Below are 22,854 nucleotides of genomic sequence, written 5' to 3'. Positions count from 1 at the left end.
TACATTTTGGCTGGTTCTCTAATATGTAAATTTGTGCAAATCTTTTTTGTGAAAGTAATTGTGCAAAATTGAAAGAAGATGAATCACCAAATGTGTGTTGTGCCAATCATTGTCTGACTCGTTCTTTGCTTTTCTTAAGGGATGGAGCTGCACGTTGAGACCCTGATGGAGAGTCTCGACAATGGCGTGATTCTTTGCCGTCTTGGGGCATTTCTTCAGGCAAAGGCCAAGCAATACAACAATATTGATAATATCACCAAGGTACCTCAACACTCACACTTCTCAAGATCATGATGACATTGAAAGGCTGTCATCACCTTGTGCGCTGCCTTTACTATCGCATTAACTTGACCACACTGATTTTTGCTTGTTGAGAGCGTGTTGATCCTTTATGATTGACAGGATGTCGCAAATTTAATGGCACTTACCTGTGAGTTGTCAGCTCCAGGTTGATTTCTGACCTGACTATAAACTGGTGGTTTGGTGCTTCACCAAGTCCTCTGTCCCTCAGATGGACGTTACGTCAGGTGTTCCATCTTCTACCATTGGTTGATGCATGTTTAATATCAAAATGTGTTTTTCCTGAAGAGTAGGGTAATTATTGCCATACCCTGAACTAAGTCAAACGTCAGGCATGGCCAACCGGTTCGTGAAACACTTGGACCCACCACGTTCCTCAGCTGACCCCACAAAAAGGTGGAAATAATTGGGGCTGTAGTGGTAGTAGTTGTACCTTAAGTAATTGTCCGAAAGTACCTGTGCGTTTTGCATGTCGCCTACAAATTTGGAATCGGTGAATGAATGATAAAAATTATTTAAATTTGCTGATTTATTTGCTTTTCTAATCTCACTGTTGAGCAAAATTATTAGACTTGCTGCTCCACAGGCGATGGAGTTTCTAGTGAACAACATCGGGCATCCTTGTACGGTGTATCCGGTGTAATCTGAAAATGCGTGTGTTCTATAAGATCATGAAGCCACTCTTCGATTTCTATCTTTAAGAGCATTTGATTGGCTCAAGTCTTCAGTGCCAATTACAACTGTCTATCCCATATAGTATACTAGCAGAAGTACCCGGCATTGCCGGGCGGGGGAGGGGAGGGGAGGGGAACGGGGGGGGGAGGGGAGGGGGAGAGGGGAGAAGAGGGGGGGATGGGGAGGGTGAGGGATGGGAGGGGGGAAGGGGGGAGGGGGAGGGGTGGGAGAGGGGGGAGGGAGGAGGGAGGGGCCAAAGGGGGGAGGGTTGCAGGGGGAGGGAAGAGGGGGGGGATGGGGAGGGTGAGGGATGGGAGGGGAACGGGGGGGGAGGGGAGAAGAGGGGGGGGAGGGGAGGGGGAAAAGGGTGGAGGGGGAAAAGGGGGGAGGGGTGGGGGGAGGGGGGAGGGGGACGGGGGGGGGAGGGGAGAAGAGGGGGGGGAGGGGAGAAGGGTGGGGGAGGGGAGGGGGAAAAGGGAGGGGGAGGGGAGAAGGGGAGGGGGTAGGGTGGAGGGGAGGGGGGAGGGCGAAAGGGAGGGGGAGGGCGAAAGGGAGGGGGAGGGGGAAGGGGGAGGGAAGGGGATGGCCAGTCAACAATGACGTTGCAGTTCTCATGGTCGGAGAGCAGCACAACAATCGGACATAGTCCTGCATATTCACAACAGCACGAAGCGGATTTTGGAGACTCACCGATCCTGTGACGTCCTCCAGTACCGGCGTTGCCGGGCGGGGGAAGGGAGACCCGTACATTCCCAACCCGTACATTCGCCCTCTCGACTCAAGCTCACTCGGACAAAAGCCTCGCACAAATTACACCGTGAAGGCCCAATGGTCATGTCTATGCCACAATCACGGGCGCACTGAATTGAAAATATATAGAACGCTCATACTCCGTGAAAAGTGAAGCCGCCGTGTCGCCATCTTGGTCAGCACGACTCGACCAACTCGCTTCGCGGATCTCGTTTTGTGCGGCAATAAACTGCTCCAATCGGTTACGGAAGGGTTGTGGAAAGACGTTTCACAGCTGTTTCAAAGACATTTAATTCATATCGCACAAAATCGATACAAAACACCTGATCGCATAAAAGGTGAAAAAACGTGTGACGTGTGACGGGATGGAACATCACGTGATCGCTCTGAGCGAATCAGTCTGGCGGCGGAAATGGAACATCACGTGATCGCTCTGAGCGAATCAGCGAGCTGCTCTGGAACCGGCTGAGATTAGCGGGTACTTCGCTGAAATGCGCTGAGGTAAATATGAATAAAAAATATGGATCGTCAAATATTTTGAGTTCGGCCATGTTCGTCCCACCCTCAATGGCCATGTCTATGTCAAATATCAAGCACGTAAGCCTCTCCGTTTAGGAGTCAATCGGTAACATTACACACACACACACACACACACACACACACACACACACACACACACACACACACACACAAACTGTGTTTTATATATATAGATTTGTTAATAAAGATCTAATGTGGTTGAGCATTGCTGACATTTAAATTTGAATTACTATATCAACAACAGGTGCTGAAAAGGTTTTCCTCTGGCAGTTCTTTACCCAATGCCTCCTTAGAACGATGACCATCTGTTTGAGTGTGTGAGTGTGAGAGACATTAAAGGTGTGAAGGAAATTTGAGATGAAAGAGGAGATGGGGAAGCATGTAGAGTTGAGGGAAAGGGGAGGGAGGGTAGTTGGGTAGCATGGGTAGCAGTTGGGAGGGGCTGCAATGGATTTTGTGTCAAAAGTAATTCCACCTTTATTAGTTCCATACCAGGATGAGACTACAGGTTTGCTCTCCATCTCTGTCTCTCCATCTCTGTCTCTCCATCTCTGTCTGTCCATCACTGTCTGTCCATCCCACCTGTGGTTTTCTGCACTTTTTTCTATACCCTTTAACATATTCTGGAAGGACTCAGCCTGCCATCCTTCTGAGGTTGGCAAAATGAGTACCAGTTTACTGGGAAGAATGAGCCATTTGCATATCCAGTGACAGAGTGGCGACCCACCCAGGAGTGTGCCCAATATCTTCGGAAACTGCTTCAGCAGCCCTATGCATTTGGAGGTTTGCAAAAGGAGTGGTCTTCTTCTTCTCAACATATTCAACTGGAACTTGGTATTCTATCGGGCTTTATTATGATAAGTTACATAACAAGTTTGAGTTTCGGGGAATTTCACCAATTTTCCATGGAGTTATGGCCTTTTTGGACTTAGAAATTTTGGACTTTTTGGGATTTTTTGGACATCACATATTATACATGGGTCAGTTTTCCAGACTTTTCCCCATTACCCGTTAACATATTGAACTGAAACTTGTTAGGGGACATGGATTACAAAGCAATTCTCCCTCTTGTTCTCCATTGCCTCCTTCCATTTTGATCTCCTAAACATCATCTTCGCTTGTTACTCTGTTTCAACTGTCGAGACTAAATCATCCGCATATAACCTAGAATAGGAGCCTTCTCCCAATTATCAGCAAAGTCATGGAATCCATCATTGCTTCAGATATGAAATATTTCCTCTTCTCCAATGGCTTGATCTCTGATCATCAATTTGGTTTCAGACCAGGTCACTCTACTCTGAACATGCTGCTTCTGCTGTCTCAACAATGGATGGAGGTCCTCAATGCCAAACAGGAAATCAGAGCTGTCTCCCTCGACATATCACGTGCCTTCGATACGGTCTGGCACCATGCTCTGCTCACCAAACTCTCCTCCTTTGGTATCCATGGAAATCTCCACGCATGGCTGGCGGACTTCCTCTCTAGTCGTAGTCAACGTGTGGCCCTGAATGGGTTTCTCTCATCTCCTCTTCCTGTTCAGGCTGGAGTTCCCCAAGGCAGTGGTCTCGGCCCTGTGCTTTTTCTGGTCTTCATCAATGATCTCTCTGACTCTCTTGAAAATCCTCTCTATCTCTTTGCTGATGACTCCACTCTCTGCCGCTCCATTCCTCATCCCTCAGATCGGCAGTCTGCAGCCTCCTCACTCTCTGCAGACCTGGACAAAATCACAGACTGGGCAAACAAGTGGAACATGTCTTTCAATCCTGATAAATCTCACACTCTTACGATGTCTCTCCGAAACGACCGACTGGACAACCCTCCCATCTACTTTCTGAATAATCCTCTCCAAGAAGTTCTGTCACTCAAGCTTTTGGGTCTCACTATCTGCCATGATCTTTCCTGGGAAAACCACATTTGCAAGCTGGCCTCCAAAGCCAGTCGCCGACTGGGCATCCTCCGTCGTGCGAAGTCCTTCCTTGGCACACCTGAGCTCCTCACCACATACAAGGCTTTCATCCGCAGCTCAATGGAGTACTGCTCTCCCCTCTGGGCTGGTGCTCCTGCCTCACACCTAGCTCGTCTTCACGCTGTTGAAACCAAAGCGTTCAGAATCATTGGAATCTCCCGCGATGATGCTATCTCCGAGGGCCTTTCACTTAATCACCGCAGGCAGGTTGGTGGTCTTTCCGTCTTCTACCGACTCCTCTCCGGCCTTGCTCCCCCAGCTCTCTCTGGGCTCTGTCCCCCAAATATTCCTGCAGGTCGCACAAGATCTGTCTGCAACCCTCTAATGGTTAAACTGCCGAAATCTCGGCTCTCCGCTCACCTTCACTCCTTCATTCCTCTTTTCTCCCGCCTCTGGAACAAACTCCCTCACTCTCTTCAATCCCACTCCTCCCTCCAGGTCTTTAAAACGGCTGTTCACCACCATCTCTTATCTTCCCCAATCCAAAACCTTGATCTTTTCTACCCCCGCTAATTTCACCCCAAATCCACTTTTTGGAGGTGACTTTTGACTTCTTTCCTGGAAGTCCTTGGTGTCCTTGCGTTTCATACCTATCCTGCCTCCCCCCAGGCCCTCTCCCTCCCACACATCTCCCGATGTCCCTGCTCTCAAATGTTGTGTTTGTGTGCCTCCTCCCCTTCTCTCCCCATCTTGTCGACCGCTCCCCTTTTTATATACTTTGTTTGCTTGTTTGTTTGATTTGTTTGTTTGATAAATGTTAGCTCTTTCACGAGCCTCGACTATGTATACAACAAAAAAAAAAAAAAAAATTCCCAAAGGAAATCCTACTCGAACCACGTCCGTGAGTTCCTCCAGAATGAGAATAAGCAATAGTGGACTTAGCACAGATCCCTGACCATCCCTTCCATTAACGTATTCTATACATCGTTCTTTTGTTCTCATTGGTGTTTTCAGACTTTTATTCATTCACTTGGTACTTTAACTAGCTCTTTTTGTTACTTCCTGCCTTCTAAGTGCCCATTCGGCAGCATTACTTGGAGATTTATCTTCATATCCAGGTAATTTAAGTAACATAATAACACTGATGTCTCCTTGTGTCATGTCCTACATTTGCTATATGATCATGCTCCTCAGCCTTGGATCTTTTGGGGTTTTTTTTTAATCCCTGGAAGACTGCACCATGTGAATGTCTCCGTATTTTTCACATCACGATCACTTGGATTCTATGTCTGACCACCAAATGCTTGGGCAGCAACCACAAATGAGAGGTAGCCTGAGGCAGCGATGGACAAATATAAAACTAACAACCATGACGTCACGAAGAGGATCAATAGTTGGTCGTTGAGTTATTGCCAAAGCCTTTTATGGGAGACCATAAATGGCTGAAATGTGGAAAATGTTTTTAACTGTATGTGGAAAAAAAAAATGTGAAAAACCTCATTCGTGCTTATGAAGGCATCTACTACTTTTATCCCCCTCTCTCTCCTCCCTTGATTGTTATTTATTTACTGACATTGATATAATGCTCAGTGGTGGAGCTGACATGCAAATCACATGCAGGACAAAGACCTTGGTGGAGATTTGTGCACTTTGACCTGTGGGGAAAGAGATTGGTTGACTTTGACCTGTCGGGATAGAGATTTGTGCACTTTGACCTGTAGGGATAGAGATCGGTGCACATTGACCTGTAGGGATAGAGATCGGTGCACTTTGACCTGTAGGGATAGAGATCGGTGCACTTTGACCTGTAGGCATAGAGATCGGTGCACTTTGACTTATAGGGATAGAGATTGGTGCACTTTGTAGAGATCGGTGCAATTTTACCTGTAGAGATAGAGATTGGTGCACTTTGACCTGTAGGGATAGAGATCGGTGCACTTTGACCTGTAGGGATAGAGATTGGTGCACTTTGACCTGTAGGGATAGAGATCGGTGCACTTTGACCTCTAGGGATAGAGATTGGTGCACTTTGTAGAGATCGGTGCAATTTTACCTGTAGGGATAGAGATCAGTGCACTTTGACCGGTAGGGATAGAGATCGGTGCACTTTGACCTGTAGGGATAGAGATCGGTGCACTTTGACCTGCAGGGATAGAGATCGGTGCACTTTGACCTGTAGGGGTAGAGATCGGTGCACTTTGACCTACAGGGATATAGATCAGTGCACTTTGACCTGCAGGGATAGAGATCGGTGCACTTTGACCTGTCGGGATAGAGTTCGGTGCATTTACCTGTAGGATTAGAGATGGATGCACTTTTACCGATAGGGATAGAGATCGGTGCAATTTTACTTGTAGGGATAGAGATCGGTGCAATTTGTAGAGATCGGTGCAATTTTACCTGGAGGGATAGAGATCGGTGCAATTTTACCTGAAGGGATAGAGATTGGTGCACTTTGTAGAGATCGGTGCAATTTTACTTGTAGGGATAGAGATCGGTGCACTTTGTAGAGATCGGTGCAATTTTACCTGTAGGGATAGAGATCGGTGCAATTTTACTTATCGGGGTAGAGATCGGTGCACTTTGTAGAGATTGGTGCACTTTGTAGAGATCGGTGCAATTTTACTTGTAGGGATAGAGATCGGTGCACTTTGTAGAGATCAGTGCAATTTTACTTGTAGGGATAGAGATCGGTGCACTTTGTAGAGATCAGTGCAATTTTACTTGTCGGGATAGAGATTGGTGCACTTTGTGGAGATCAGTGCAATTTTACTTGTCGGGATAGAGATCGGTGCACTTTGTAGAGATCAGTGCAATTTTACTTGTAGGGATAGAGATCGGTGCACTTTGTAGAGATCAGTGCAATTTTACTTGTCGGGATAGAGATTGGTGCACTTTGTAGAGATCGGTGCACTTTGTAGAGATCAGTGCAATTTTACTTGTAGGGATAGAGATCGGTGCACTTTGTAGAGATCAGTGCAATTTTACTTGTAGGGATAGAGATCGGTGCACTTTGTAGAGATTAGTGCAATTTTACCTGTAGGAATAGAGATTGGTGCACTTTGTAGAGATCAGTGCAATTTTACTTGTAGGGATAGAGATCGGTGCATTTTGTAGAGATCAGTGCAATTTTACTTGTAGGGAAAGAGATCGGTGCACTTTGTAGAGATCGGTGCACTTTGTAGAGATCGGTGCACTTTGTAGAGATCGGTGCACTTTGTAGAGATCGGTGCAATTTTACTTGTAGGGATAGAGATCGGTGCACTTTTTTTTTTTTTTCTTTTTTTTCTTTTTTGTATACAAGATCGAGGCTCGTGAAAGAGCGAACATTAATCACACAGAAAGACAAACAGACACACAAAACAAATAACATCGGGAGCGGTAGACAAGATGGGGAGAGAGGGGGAAGGACACAAACACAACATTTGAGAGCAGGGACCGAGAGACATGGAGACATCGAGAGAACTGTGGGAGGGAGAGGGCTTTGGGGGGGAGGCATGGGAAGGGGGGGGGGGGGGGTGGGAGAGGTATAAAACATATGGACACTGCCAAGACTTCCAGGAAAGAAGTTGGAATTTCAAACAAGGTGGATCTGGGGTGAATTAGTGGGGGTAGAAAAGATCAAGGTTTTGGATGGGGGAAGATAAGAGATGGTGGTGAACAGCTGTTTTGAAGACCTGGAGGGAGGAGTGTGATTGAAGTGAGTGTGGGAGTTTGTTCCAGAGGCGGGAGAAAAGAGGAATGAAAGAGTGAAGGTGAGCAGAGAGCCGAGATTTCGGCAGTTTAACCATCAGAGGGTGGCTGGCAGATCTTGTGCGACCTGTAGGAATATTTGGGGGACAGAGCACAGAGAGAGCTGGGGGAGCAAGGCCGGAGAGGAGTCGGTAGAAGACAGAAAGACCACCTACCTGCCTGCGGTGAGTGAGTGAAAGGCCCTCAGAGATAGCTTCATCGCGGGAGATTCCAATGATTCTGAAAGCTTTGGATTCAACAGCGTGAAGCCGAGCCAGGTGTGAGGCAGGAGCACCAGCCCATAGGGGAGAACAGTATTCCATTGAGCTGCGGATGAAAGCCTTGTATGTGGTGAGGAGCTCAGGTGTGCCTAGGAAGGACTTCGCACGACGGAGGATGCCCAGTCGGCGACTGGCTTTGGAGGCCAGCTTGGAAATGTGGTTTTCCCAAGAAAGATCATGGCAGATGGTGAGACCCAAAAGCTTGAGCGACAGAACTTCTTGGAGAGGATTGTTGAGAAAGTAGATGGGAGGGTTGTCCAGTCGATCTTTTCAGAGAGACATCGTAAGAGTGTGAGATTTGTCAGGATTGAAAGACATGTTCCACATGTTTGACCAGTCTGTGATTTTGTCCAGGTCTTCAGAGAGTGAGGAGGCTGCAGACTGCCGATCTGAGGGAAGAGGAATGGAGCGGCAGAGAGTGGAGTCATCAGCAAAGAGATACAGAGGATTTTCCAGAGAGTCGGAGAGATCATTGATAAAGACCAGAAAAAGCACAGGGCCCAGCACACTGCCTTGGGGAACTCCAGCCTGAACGGGAAGGGGAGATGAGAGAAATCCATTCAGGGCCACACGTTGACTACGACCAGAGAGGAAGTCCGCAAGCCATGCATGGAGATTTCCATGGATACCATAGGAGGAGAGTTTGGTGAGCAGAGCTGGGTGCCAGACCGTATCGAAGGCACGTGATATGTCAAGGGAGACAGCTCTGATTTCCTGTTTGGCATTGAGGACCTCCATCCATTGTTGAGACAGCAGAAGCAGCATGTCCAGAGTAGAGTGACCTGGTCTGAAACCAAATTGATGATCAGAGATCAAGCCATTGGAGAAGAGGAAAGATTTCATATCCGAAGCAATGATGGATTCCATGACTTTGCTGATAATTGGGAGCAGGCTGATTGGTCTGTAGTTGCAAGGATCTGTTTTTGCACCTTTTTTGTGTAAAGCGGTAATGTTTGCTGATTTCCAGGATGCTGGCAGATGACCTTGAGCAAAAGATAGGGTGAAAAGAACAGAGAGAGGGTGAGATAGAGCGGCAGAGCAGGATTTTAGGACCCGTGGGCTGATGCCATCTGGTCCAGTTGCAGAATCAGAGTCGAGGTTTGACAAAAACTCCTCCACCTTGTCAGGAGAGAAGGTCACAGAGTCCAGGAGCAGTTTGGTTCGACTGGGAAAGGTGGGAACAGAGAGAGATGGGTTTGGGACTAAGGATTTTGAGGCAAACACAGAGTTGAGGCATTCGGCTTTGTCACGTGCGATGTCAACTGTGTGGCCATTTGAGGTAAGGGAGGGGATGGAGGGGGAACAAACACCAGAAACGGATTTGACCAGACGCCACCAGGATTTGGAGGAAGGAGACAGGTTTGAGAGTTCATTCTTGAGTGAGGAGAGATAGTGCTTCCTGGCACTCCTGAGGGTAGACACACACTTGTTCCGAGCTTGGTGGAAGGAACTGAGATTTCCTTCAGTTGGATTAGCCTTCCAAGAGGCAAAGGCAAGTTGTTTCAGGGCAACTGCCTCACCACAAGATTCAGTGTACCATGGACGGGAGGAAGGGTAAGACAACTGAAGGCGAGATGGGATAAATCTGTGCATGAGAGAGATCAGTTTGCTTTGGAAGAATTCCCAGGAAGAATTGATGTCAGAGGCAGTGGAGATGGGAGACCAATCCAGACGATTGATGGCTGCTTGAAGACCGTCCCAGTCGGCCTGAGTGAAATGCCAGATTCGTCGACGCTGAGGAGGCTCTCTGAGAATGGCCAGAGAGATGTCCACTTTGACAAGCACATGATCAGAAGAACCGATTGGAGCAGAAGAAGAGCAGCAGACATTAGCAGGGAAGTTAGTCATAACCAAGTCTAGAAGAGAAGATACTCCATTGGCTGAGATCCGGGTCGGGAAATTGACAGATTGTGTCAATCCCAGTGAGTCACAGAAGTCCTTTGCTGAGGTGCCATGACTGGTGAGAGAGGAACCCACACCCAACCAGGTGGCATGATGACAATTGAAGTCACCACATATGAGGAAGAGAGAGTTGGGATGAGTGGATAGAAGTTGGTCCATGTTGTCAGACAGTGAAATGTAGATGGAGTCATCACTGTTTGGGGGACGGTACAGAACACATATGAACAAAAGGTGGGAGCGGAGAGGAAGCCGTAGCCAGAGGTACTCCTGGGGGTGCGGAGGAGAGAGGGCAGTGCAAGGAGAGTGAGGAAGAGAGTTTTTGATAAAGATAGCCACCCCACCACCAGGCCGAGGCTCAGGTCTATCATACCGGAGGAGGGAGTAACCAGGAAGAGATATTAAGGAATCGGAGACATCTTGAAGGAGGAAAGTCTCTGTTAAGCAGATCAAGTCTGGATTGTCAGAAGCAACCTGTATGAAGAGATCAGTCAGGTTTGAGCGAAGGCCCCGGATGTTTGAGGTCCATACCGTTAATGAAGAGAGAGGGGGAGCATCGGGTACAGGACAGGGGAGGGGAGGAGTAGGGTAAGATGAAGGATGAGAGGGGGAGGTAGGGAGAGCAGTTGTTAGTGTGTCAGCGATTGCAGAAGAGTTCCAAGAAAGGGAAGGATGAGGAGGATGAAAGGTTTGAAGGTGAAGGGATGAGGCACAGAGAGGGGTTGTTTGAGGGGGGGCAGAGGAAAGAAGAAGGTTGGGGGGGGGTGGAGGTATGAGATAGAAGGGAGACGAAGTGGGGAGGAGGCAGCTTTGAGGAGGAGGGGGAAGGAGGGAGAATTGGAGAGGAATGGTATGGGGGGAGATTTGAATGGGAGGGGTTGGGGGGGAGTTTTGAAGGGGAGGAGTGAGGGGGGAGTTTTGAAGGGGAGGAGTGAGGGGGGAGTTTAGGAGGGGAAGGGCAAGGGGGGAGTTCAGGAGTGGAAGGGCAAGGGGGGAGTTCAGGAGTGGAGGGGTAGGGGGGGAGTTTAAGAGTGGCGGGGCAAGGGGGGAGTTTAGGAGTGTAGGTGCAAGGGGAGGGATTTGGATGGGAGGGGCAAGAGGGGAGTTTAGAAAGTGGATGATTAATGAAAGACGAACATTGAAAACAAATTGGGTTTGTTGTGATTTTCAAGTTAGCAATCTGGTTCAGAATGATGGAGGAGGGATGGAATGAATGTGAATTTAGACCATGTAGTGAGGGAGACGTATAAGATATTGAATTTCTTTTTTTTGAGGTGGAATGAGTTGGAGAGGAAATTGAGAAAAGCCTTTTAAATAGGAAGAAAAACAGCGTGTTGTAAAATACCACTGAGTAAAACACTGAAGGGGAAAGGTTATACATATTTAAATAATATTTAAACAGAACCGTGAACAATCTTATGTGCACAAAAATACCAACGGGGGGAGAGCCGAGAGGGACCACCACGAGTCACGTGAAGGGCAAACGGTGGATGGCAAAGAGTTAATGGGGGCGGGGCGAACAGCACACCTGGACAGAAAATACAGGATGAGTCAACAGTACACGTGGAGAAAGGAAAATAAATGTTTTTGGTTTTTTTTTTGTTTGTTTGGTTTTTGGGGGTGGGGGGGGGGGGGGAGATGGGGATTTAGAACGTTAGACAGAGTATTATGTTCGGGGTAGAAGGGAAAAAAACTAAGAGCCAAGCAAAACACGATTAAGATAACAAACACCGACGGGGGTACAACTACAAGGCCGCACACGAGGAGCAGAACACGATTAAATAATTACAAGTTACAGGAAATTCAAACCAAAAGTAACTATAATCAAAACAATAACGCATGGACGATAAAATAACGAGTTGAAATTTGACAATCTATCTGGGGAAATGGGGGAGAAACACCACTTTGTAGAGATCAGTACAATTTTACCTGGATGGATAGAGATTGGTGCACTTTGTGGATGATCGTTGCAATTTTACATATAATACAAGGATATTTCTTGAAAAACAAATTTAATCAACCCAACATGTGGTATTTCTACTTGGGTTTTCAAGTTAATCAGCCAAGGATTTATTGGGGGAGATAAAAAAAATTCTATAAATGAGAGGCTCACAACTTTCGTTTATATAATTTCAGCTCACACTCAAAAGTTTTTATGTTATTTACTTTTCAATGAATAGAAGTATATATTTGCACCTGTATATTATTTATTACCACGCTTGTCACCATGTTGAAAATATAGCAGCCATTTCATTATGTATTTTTTTTTTTTTTTTTTTTTTGTATACAAGATCGAGGCTCGTGAAAGAGCAAACATTAATGACACAAAAAGACAAACCGACACACAAAACACAAAAAACAAGGGGAGCGGCAGACAAGATGGGGAGAGAGGGGGGAGGACACAAAAGAGAGGGGGAAGAAGGGGAAGGACACAAACACAACATTTGAGAGCAGGGACATCGGGAGGACTTGGGGGGAGGTGGGAGAGGATTAAAACATATGAACACTGCAAGGACTCTGGGGTGAATTACCGGGGGTAGAAAAGATCAAGGTTTTCGATGGGGGAAGATAAGAGATGGTGGTGAACAGCTGTTTTAAAGACCTGGAGGGAGGAGTGGGATTGAAGGGAGTGGGGGAGTTTGTTCCAGAGGCGGGAGAAAAGGGGAATGAAAGAGTGAAGGTGAGCAGAGAGCCTAGACTTTGGCAGTTTAACCATAAGAGGGTTGCAGGCAGATCTTGTGCGACCTGAAGGAATATTGGGGGGACAGAGCACAGATAGAGCTGGGGGAGCAAGGCCGGAGAGGAGTCGGTAGAAGACAGAAAGACCACCAACCTGCCTGCGGTGAGTGAGTGAAAGGCCCTCGGCGTTGACTACATCGCAGGAGATTCCAATGATTCTGAAAGCTTTGGCCTCAACAGCGTGAAGCCGAGCAAGGTGTGAGGCAGGAGCACCAGCCCAGAGGGGGGAACAGTATTCCATTGAGCTGCGGATGAAAGCCTTGTATGTGGTGAGGAGCTCAGGTGTGCCAAGGAAGGACTTCGCACGACGGAGGATGCCCAGTCGGCGACTGGCTTTGGAGGCCAGCTTGGAAATGTGGTTTTCCCAAGAAAGATCATGGCAGATAGTGAGACCCAAAAGCTTGAGCGACAGAACTTCTTGGAGAGGATTGTTGAGAAAGTAGATGGGAGGGTTGTCCAGTCGGTCCTTTCGGAGAGACATTGTAAGAGTGTGAGATTTGTCAGGATTGAAAGACATGTTCCACTTGTTTGACCAGTCTGTGATTTTGTCCAGGTCTGCAGAGAGTGAGGAGGCTGCAGACTGCCGATCTGAGGGATGAGGAATGGAGCGACAGAGAGTAGAGTCGTCAGCAAAGAGATAGAGAGGATTTTCAAGAGAGTCAGAGAGATCATTGATGAAGACCAGAAAAAGCACAGGGCCCAGAACACTACCTTGGGGAACTCCAGCCTGAACAGGAAGAGGAGATGAGAGAAACCCATTCAGGGCCACACGTTGACTACGACCAGAGAGGAAGTCCGCCAGCCATGCATGGAGATTTCCATGGATACCAAAGGAGGAGAGTTTGAAGAGCAGAGCAGGGTGCCAGACCGTATCGAAGGCACGTGAAATGTCAAGGGAGACAGCTCTAATTTCCTGTTTGGCGTTGAGGACCTCCATCCATTGTTGAGAAAGCAGAAGCAGCATGTCCAGAGTAGAGTGACCAGGTCTGAAACCAAATTGATGATCAGAGATCAAGCCATTGGAGAAGAGGAAAGATTTAATATCTGAAGCAATGATGGATGCCATGACTTTGCTGATAATTGGGAGAAGGCTGATTGGTCTGTAGTTGCTGGTATCTGTTTTTGCACCTTTTTTGTGCAAAGCGGTGATGTTGGCTGATTTCCAAGCAGATGGCAGATGACCTTGAGCAAAAGAGAGGGTGAAGAGAACAGAAAGAGGGAGTGAATGAGCAGAAGAACACGATTTTAGGACCCGTGGGCTGATGCCGTCAGGACCAGTTGCAGAATCAGAGTCGAGGGTTGACAGAAACTTTTCCACCTTGTCAGGAGGAAAGGACACAGAGTCCAGGAGCAGCTGGGTACGACTGGGTACGGTGGGTACAGAGAGGGATGGGTTTGGGACACAAGATTTAGAGGCAAACACAGAGTTGAGGCATTCAGCTTTTTCACGTGCGGAGTCAGCCGTAAAGCCGTTTGAGGTGAGGGAGGGGATGGAGGGGGAACAAACACCAGAAACAGATTTGACCAGACGCCACCAGGATTTGGAAGAGGGAGACAGATAAGAGAGTTCGGTCTTGAGAATGGTGAGATATTGTTTCCTGGCTCTCCTGAGGGTGGACACACACTTGTTTCGGGCTTTGTGAAAGGAAATGAGATTTCCTTCCGTTGGATTTGCTTTCCAGGAGACGAAAGCAAGTTGTTTCAGGGCAACAGACTCACCGAGTCACACAGACTCACAACAGTTGTGTAATATATATAATTCTTAACAGATTTATTTTATACAGTAATATAAGGATTGTATGGAAACATCATGAAGATGTGGCGTGCCTATAATATAAGGAACTCAGCTTGCACGGTTCCTTCAGAAAGTATTCACACCCCTTGGCTTGTGTTACAGCCTGATTTTATAATAGATTAAATTGAGATTTTTTTGTCACTGATCTACACATTAATGGTTGCTTACGTGAAAGTGGAATTTTGCTTTAAATTTTTTTGCACAATAATTAAAAATGAAATGCAGAAATATCTAATTTACATAAGTATTTAACCCCTTGAGTGAATACTTCGTCGAAGCGCCAATGGCAGCGATTATAGTTTTGAGTCTTCTTGGGTATGTCTGTGTCAGCTTTGCGCATCTGGATTTGGGGAGTTTCTCCCATTCTTCCTTGCATATTTGCTCAAGCTCAGTCAAGTTGAATGGGGAGCGTCGATAAACAGCGATCATCAAGTCTTTCCACAGATTCTCAATGGGATTCAAGTCTGGTCTTTGGCTGGGCCTGGACTTTCGCGTTCTTGTTCTGAAGCTATTGCAGTGTTGCTTTGGCTGTATGCTTGGGGTCCTTGTCCTGTTGTAATATAAATCTTTCTCCTAGTCTAACATATTTTTTCACTGAAGCAGGTTCTCCTCAAGGATTTGCATGTATTTTCGCTCCATTCATTGTTCCCTCTATCTTTACAAGTCTCCCAGTCCCTGCCACTGAAAAGCATCCCCATATCATGATGCTGTCACAACCATGCTTCACGGTAGGGATGGTGTTCGATGGGTGATGAGCTCGGTTATTGGAGGCTAGCACTTTGCATTCAGGCCAAAGGATTCAATTTTCATTTCATCAAACCACAGAGTCCTTTTCCTCATGCTCTGAGTCTTCCACATGCCTTTTTGTAAACTTCAGGTGAGCAGTCATGTGCCTTTTTCTCAGGAGTGGCTTCCATCTGGCCACTCTCCCATAAAGCCTAGATTTGTTAAGTGCTGCAGAGACAGTTCCGACAAGTTCTCCCATCACAGCCAAGGAACTCTGTAGTTCTGGCAGAGTGGTCATTGAGTTATTGGTCTCCTCCATGATCAAGGTTCTTCTTGCTCATTTGCTCTGTTCGGTCGGCCAGCCAGCTCTAGGAAGAGTCTGGATCTTTCCAGATTATTTACATTTGCCAATGATGGAGCTCATTGTGCTCTTGGGAACTTTCAACACTCTAGAAATTGTTTTGTACCCTTCACCAGATCTATGCCTCCTCAGAATTCTATCTCGGAGTTCTACGGACAGTTTATTGGACCTCATGGTAGAGTTTCTGCTCTAACATGCACTATCAACTGTGGGACCTCATATAGAAAGGTATGTTTCTTTTCTAAATCATGTCCAGTCAATTGAATTGGCCACAGGTAGATTCCAATCAGGTTGTAGAGACATCTCAAGAATGATCAAAGGAAATTGGATGCACCTGAGCTCAATTTGGAGTGTTATAGCAAAGGGGTTGAATACCTGTTGGCTCAAGACATTTCAGCTTTTCATTTTTATTGATTTTGTAAAGATTTCTAAAAATATATATTCCATTTTGACATTATGGGGTATTATGTGTAGATCAGTTGACAAAAAAACATCTTGATGTAATCCATTTGAAATTCAGGCTGTAACAACAAATGTGAAAAATGTCAAGGGGTGTGAATACTTTCTGAAGGCCCCGTTTCTCCCAATATACAGACTTGGCATTTAATATGGAATTTTTTTTTTTCTTGACTTGGGTTAACTTTCTGAACTCGGTATATCAATCTTGTGAGTTTCTTTTATGCTTCGGTGATTTCTTTGTTAAAAGAACCATGTCACTGATTGTCTGTCTCAGCAAGAAGTCAATAACAGGATTATATCACAGGTGGCGTGACAAAATGTACGGACAGGTACATTTGACTATTGGCTTCACAATCGGGTATATAAGGGTTGTTGCGTTCTGTATTAGTGGAAAACAACTGCTGCACGTCTACAAAAGTTATTGCCGCTTCCCCTGGAGATGGTCCGTCAACTCGACAATGCTGTTTGTCATTTAGTGGTGGCTTTACGAAATTCCGGCATGAAACAGCGTGCTATTGCTTGGCAGTATGGCATCACTCAAGGTCAGGTGTCAAAAATCCTGAAACGAAATGCTCAGAGGGGTGTCCCTACTCCAATACCGAGGCCAGGACATCCCCGCAGAACCACAAGGAGGGATGATCGCCAGCTGCACCGGTTAGTCCGCAATGGCCATACCAAGTCAGCTAATTGGCTTAGGGCTGAGTGGCAGCAACTGACAAATGTGCCTGTATCCAGAAGGCTAGTCAACCAACGACTGGTTCAAGCAGGCTATCGTGCCAGGCGTCCCCTGAGAAAGCCACGTCTGACCAGACAACACCGCCAGCGCCGATTGCAGAGGGCCAGAGAGCACCGTCAATGGCAGACAGGACACTGGAATCACGTGATGTTCAGTGACGAGTCTAGATTTCTGGTCTATCGTCAAGATGGCCACGTCCGAATGCGCAGACAAGTGCATGAAGCCTACAACGAAGATTGTATAGTGCCAATAGTCCAAGCTGGAGGTGGTGGGGTGACCGTTTGGGCTGCTTTTCATGCAGGGGGAAAAACTGACCTGGTTGTTCTGAATGGAAACCTGAACCAGTTCAAGCACAGGGCCATTCTGGAAGAAACATTGCTTCCATTTGTTCGTGCAGCCTTTCGAGGAAACTTTGTCTTCCAAGATGACAATGCATGGCCTCATCGTGCTCGCATGATCCAACACTTTCTTGCTGACCGTGGTGTAGAGCATATGGAGTGGCCTGCCATGTCCCTGGATATGAATCCGATAAAGAACATGTGGGCAGAATTAACGCGTCAAATCGACAATTTGGACAAGCAGGCTATTGTAACTGCATGGCAAGCGATTCCTGTCCAAACCTTGGCAAATCTCGTGAACAGCATGCCTCAACGTGTACGTGCTCTCCTGAATGCTCATGTGGGTTACATGAAGTACTGAACTGTAATTTTACTCTCCGTAATCCCAGTCATAATTTAACTTTTGTTTCTGTTGAAAAATTTTTTGGCTAATGTGCAAAATAAAGAGATACTTCTGGAAAACGCACAGAAGTTTAACACAGTACTGTCCGTGAATTGAGTTCGATATCAGTTTCCATCACTTTCAAGGATCAATTTATTTGCTTCGAAATGTCAAATGTGGTTTTTGTTACTTTTAAAGGTCACATTAACAAAATCTAGAATAATTTCAACATAATTCCAATGAACTTTTGGTTCTAAGTCATCTTGAAAAGTAAGTTCACCCCCACAAAAAAATATTCCATTTTAAATGCCAAGTCTGTACATGCACACACAGACCCTCTGAGCTGGGAGTCCAAAAATCTACGTTAATTAGAAAATGTCTCCTAATTCTGCTGTTTGGTCCAGGCGTGCGCAAATGTAAGAGGTGGGAAAATGCTTCTTGCAAATAAAATGGTTTATTTAAGACCCTGGTGTTGGGCTAGCGGCTAGGGTGCCGGCTTAGGATCCTGGGATCCTGGGTTCGAATCCTGGTCGATCACTGAATTAACGCCAGTTGACTCAGCCTGTCATCCTTCCGAGGTCGGCTAATTGAGTACCAGTTCACTGGTAATTCCCTGTTTGTCGTTAAAGGCGGCAAAAAGGGTTGGCGTCAGGAAGGGCATCCGGCCGTAAAACATTGCTTCAAAAAGGGGACCGAAAAACAACAACAACCACGGTTCCCGAAAAAGGCCAACCCCCGCTTTGCGGGGAGAAATGGCCTCTAAAGGTGGTTTTATATTTAACATGCACCGTATTCAGTAGCTCAGCAAGGATAAAATGCCAATAAATAATAATCGAATGATCCAGGCGGTTGAAATACAAATGAATAGGAGCACACGCACTTGTTACAAGAAAGAACCAAATGAAATCCCGCTGTCACGCCAAAATACTGAACTCAAACCAGCACCAAAAGTGAAGAAAATAGATAAGGATTTGAGGAGACACGAACTGGTCTCTGCTGCAGAACGATGGTGTCGTACAGGCTGTTGTGGAACAGGATTAAGTGCGGCTTGGTACGTGAGACGAGACTATGGCAATGAGGTGCGATGACGTTCACATTCTCTAGAATCGGTCCTTCGCTGGGAACGGTGAAGCAGTGAGGTGTTGGGTCCACAATCTCAAATAAGAATCCCACCGGTTATCTGTCCGCACGCACACACGGACGCGACTTTTGAGCCCCACTGACCGTCTCTCAAGCATGCGGTTGGTCCCATTCACTGGCCCCCGTGCCTCTGGGTGTCGCCAGAGGTCCCATTCACCTGCCCCTCGTTAAAGCAGGCAGGGCCCTCTGGAACTTTTTACACTGCCATGGCCTGCTGTCTTTGGCCAAACGGCCCGTGATGATGTCCATTTAAGTGCAAAGCGCTCTCCTGGTGCCTTTATGCTCAAGTCCTCCATCGCCTGTACAGGAGGTTTTTCACGACACAACCTTACCCTGTTCGACTTTAAGGTGTACAAACACGACCTCCTTAGTGCATATTTTATCATACAACTTACAGCTGACAGATCCCTAATATAGGTGTACTTACCTCTGACAGATCCATATTAACAGGTGTACTTACCTCTGACAGATCCCTAATACAGGCGTACTTACCTCCGACAGATCCCTAATGCAGGCGTACTTACCTCCGACAGATCTCTAATACAGGCGTACTTACCTCTGACAGATCCCTAATATAGGTGTACTTACCTCCGACAGATCCCAAATACAGGCATACTTACCGCTGACAGATCACTAATACAGGCGTACTTACCGCTGACAGATCCCGAATACAGGCCTACTTACCTCTGACAGATCCCTAATACGGGTGTACTTACCGCTGACAGATCCCTAATACAGGCATACTTACTGCTGACAGATCCCAAATACAGGTGTACTTACCGCTGACAGATCCCTAATACAGGCGTACTTACCGCTGACAGATCCCTAATACAGGCCTACTTACTGCTGGCAGATCCCTAATACATGCTTACTTATCGCTGACAGATCCCTAATACAGGCGTACTTACCGCTGACAGATCCCTAATACAGGCGTACTTACCTCTGACAGATCCCTAATACAGGCGTACTTACCGCTGACAGATCCCTAATACAGGTGGACTTACCGCTGACAGATCAGTAATACAGGTGTACTTACCGCTGACAGATCCCTAATACAGGCGTACTTACCGCTGACAGATCCCTAATACAGGCGTACTTACCTCTGACAAATCCCTAATACAGGCGTACTTACCTCTGACAGATCCCTAATACAGGTGGACTTACCGCTGACAGATCAGTAATACAGGTGTACTTACCGCTGACAGATCCCTAATACAGGCGTACTTACCGCTGACAGATCCCTAATACAGGCGTACTTACCTCTGACAAATCCCTAATACAGGCGTACTTACCTCTGACAGATCCCTAATACAGGCGTACTTATCTCTTACAGATCACTAATACAGGCGTACTTACCGCTGACAGATCCCTAATACAGGTGGACTTACCGCTGACAGATCCCTAATACAGGCCTACTTACCGCTGACAGATCCCTAATACAGGCGTACTTACCGCTGACAGATCCCTAATACAGGCCTACTTACCGCTGACAGATCCTTAAAATACAGGTCGACTTACCGCTGACAGATCCCTAATACAGGCATACTTACCGCTGACAGATCACTAATACAGGCATACTTACCGCTGACAGATCCCTAATACAGGCGTACTTACCGCTGACAGATCCCTAATACAGGCCTACTTACCGCTGACAGATCCCTAATACAGGCATACTTACCGCTGACAGATCCCTAATACAGGCCTACTTACCTCTGACAGATCACTAATACAGGCCTACTTACCGCTGACAGATCCTTAAAATGCAGGTTGACTTACCGCTGACAGATCCCTAATACAGGAATACTTTCCTCTGACAGATCCCTAATACAGGTGTACTTACCTCTGACAGATCACTAATACAGGCGTACTTACCTCTGACAGATCCCTAATACAGGCGTACTTACCTCTGACAGATCCCTAATACAGGTGTATGTACTTACCACTGACAGATCCCTAATACAGGCATACTTACCTCTGAGAAATCCCTAATACAGGCGTACTTACCTCTGACAGATCCTTAATACAGGCGTAGTTACCTCTGACAGATCCCTAATACAGGCGTACTTACCGCTGACAGATCCCTAATCCAGGCCTACTTACCGCTGGCAGATCCCTAATGCAGGTGTACTTACCACTGACAGATCCCTAATACAGGCGTACTTACCGCTGACAGATCCCTAATACAGGTGTACTTACCTCTGACAAATCCCTAATACAGGCGTACTTACCTCTGACAGATCCCTAATACAGGCGTGCTTACCTCTTACAGATCACTAATACAGGCGTACTTACCGCTGACAGATCCCTAATACAGGCGTACTTACCTCTGACAGATCCCTAATACAGGCGTACTTACCTCTGACAAATCCCTAATACAGGCGTACTTACCTCTGACAAATCCCTAATACAGGCATACTTACCTCTGACAGATCCCTAATACAGGCGTACTTACCTCTTACAGATCACTAATACAGGTGTACTTACCTCTTACAGATCACTAATACAGGCGTACTTACCGCTGACAGATCCCTAATACAGGCCTACTTACCGCTGACAGATCCCTAATACAGGCGATTAAGATACTAAAATGATTAAGAAGTATGAATATCCAACTTCTGTCCTGGAAGTCCTTGGTCTCCTTGTGTTTTATACCTCTTCCCCCCCCCCCCCACCCCCTTCCCACGCCTCCTCCCCCCAAGCCCTCTCCCTCCCACACATCTCCCTGCTCTCAAATGTTGTGTTTGTGTGCTTTCCCTTCCCTCCCCATCTTGTCTTCCGCTCCCTCTTTTTATATATTTTGTTTGTCTGGTTGATTTGTTTGTGAAATAAATGTTAGCTCTTTCGCGAGCGTCGATTCAGTATACAAAAAAAGTTAAAAAAATAAAAAATATCGCCGTTGCTCGGGAAAGGAACCTCCTTAACAACGGGATTTAACTTTTCCTTTGTTTTTAACATTTCTACTTTAATGTGCAAATTTCAAACGTGGGAACATGTAATTTATGTTTAATACACACCTATTTAACATACCTAACACACTTGTAAGTACTTCTCAGGTGTAGATCACGGAACTCAAAAACTAAGCATAATTTTTGGGCTTTGCCCATGGTCTACCTCGGATAAAGCTCCTGTGGGTTTTGATGAACCTTTTACAACAGGTCATAATTTGGTGTCCGCAACACTCCATTTTCTAATATTGTCTGCAAAATGAGCACGTGTGATTAGGACAGCAGGCTTAATTTTTGTTGCTGAAGAGCATTCTACAGGTATTCCACCAATTTGCATTACGTTCCAATTGGCTGTATTTACATTCTGTCATCAGCGCTCTGATGCTGAGGTTTGAAACCTGCAAACATTTCCAATATTCATGAGTGTGCAATATACAACTAATATGCTCGGCCTATTTATTCCGTAACCCGATCATGAGAGTTCAGATTTGTATTTTATGCCATCGTTTTATTATTATTCCGATTGGGACGGACAATGTGAATGAGGCCTGATTTTACCCGCAGGAACTTCTTCTATTATATATACTAGGGCATGCCCGTACTATATATATATCTAAAATTATATCCCCCCCCTCTATTTACATGAAATGGTTTGGTCCATTCGCAAAGCCAAAGCGAACGGCTTGCGAGTACGGTGACAATCCCCCCCCTCTATTTACATGAAATGGTTTGGTCCATTCGCAAAGCCAAAGCGAACGGCTTGCGAGTACGGTGACAATCCCCCCCCTCTATTTACATGAAATGGTTTGGTCCATTCGCAAAGCCAAAGCGAACGGCTTGCGGAGTTTGGTAAATAAATCGCCATAGCTCGGTAACTACTTGTCCGATTAATATGAAACCTTGAAAAGGCACATCCTCGGGTCCCCAGCAATATACCTGGCAAGTTTCAAGTATATCGGACCCGTGGTTGTCGAGAAACAGCGGTCACAGACACACATACACACACACATACACACACACATACACACACACATACACACACACATACACACACACATACACACAGAGATTACTGGAATTATAGATAGATACTGATATACTGACTGATATATACTGACTGACTGATATATATATATATACTGATACCGCA

The 22,854-nt window shown here is 46.3% G+C and overlaps 1 protein-coding gene across 5 annotated transcripts in view; it reads left to right on the top strand.

The window, feature by feature from the left end:
* The window catches only part of GAS2 (growth arrest specific 2), a 129,179-nt gene that overhangs the window by 70,133 nt on the left and 36,192 nt on the right, over positions 1–22,854 (top strand). For all 5 annotated transcript variants that reach the window (XM_068124005.2, XM_068124006.2, XM_068124009.2 and 2 more), the window contains one exon: positions 140–261. In XM_068124005.2, coding sequence (XP_067980106.1) covers positions 140–261 — 122 coding nt within the window. The remainder of the gene's footprint in view (positions 1–139; positions 262–22,854) is intronic.

Source organism: Myxine glutinosa, chromosome 8, assembly GCF_964187855.1.
Source record: "Myxine glutinosa chromosome 8, kmMyxGlut1.1, whole genome shotgun sequence".
NCBI lineage: Eukaryota > Metazoa > Chordata > Myxini > Myxiniformes > Myxinidae > Myxine > Myxine glutinosa.
The sequence above is the reverse complement of the archived record's forward strand: the minus strand, read 5'-3'. Positions and strand labels throughout refer to the sequence as shown.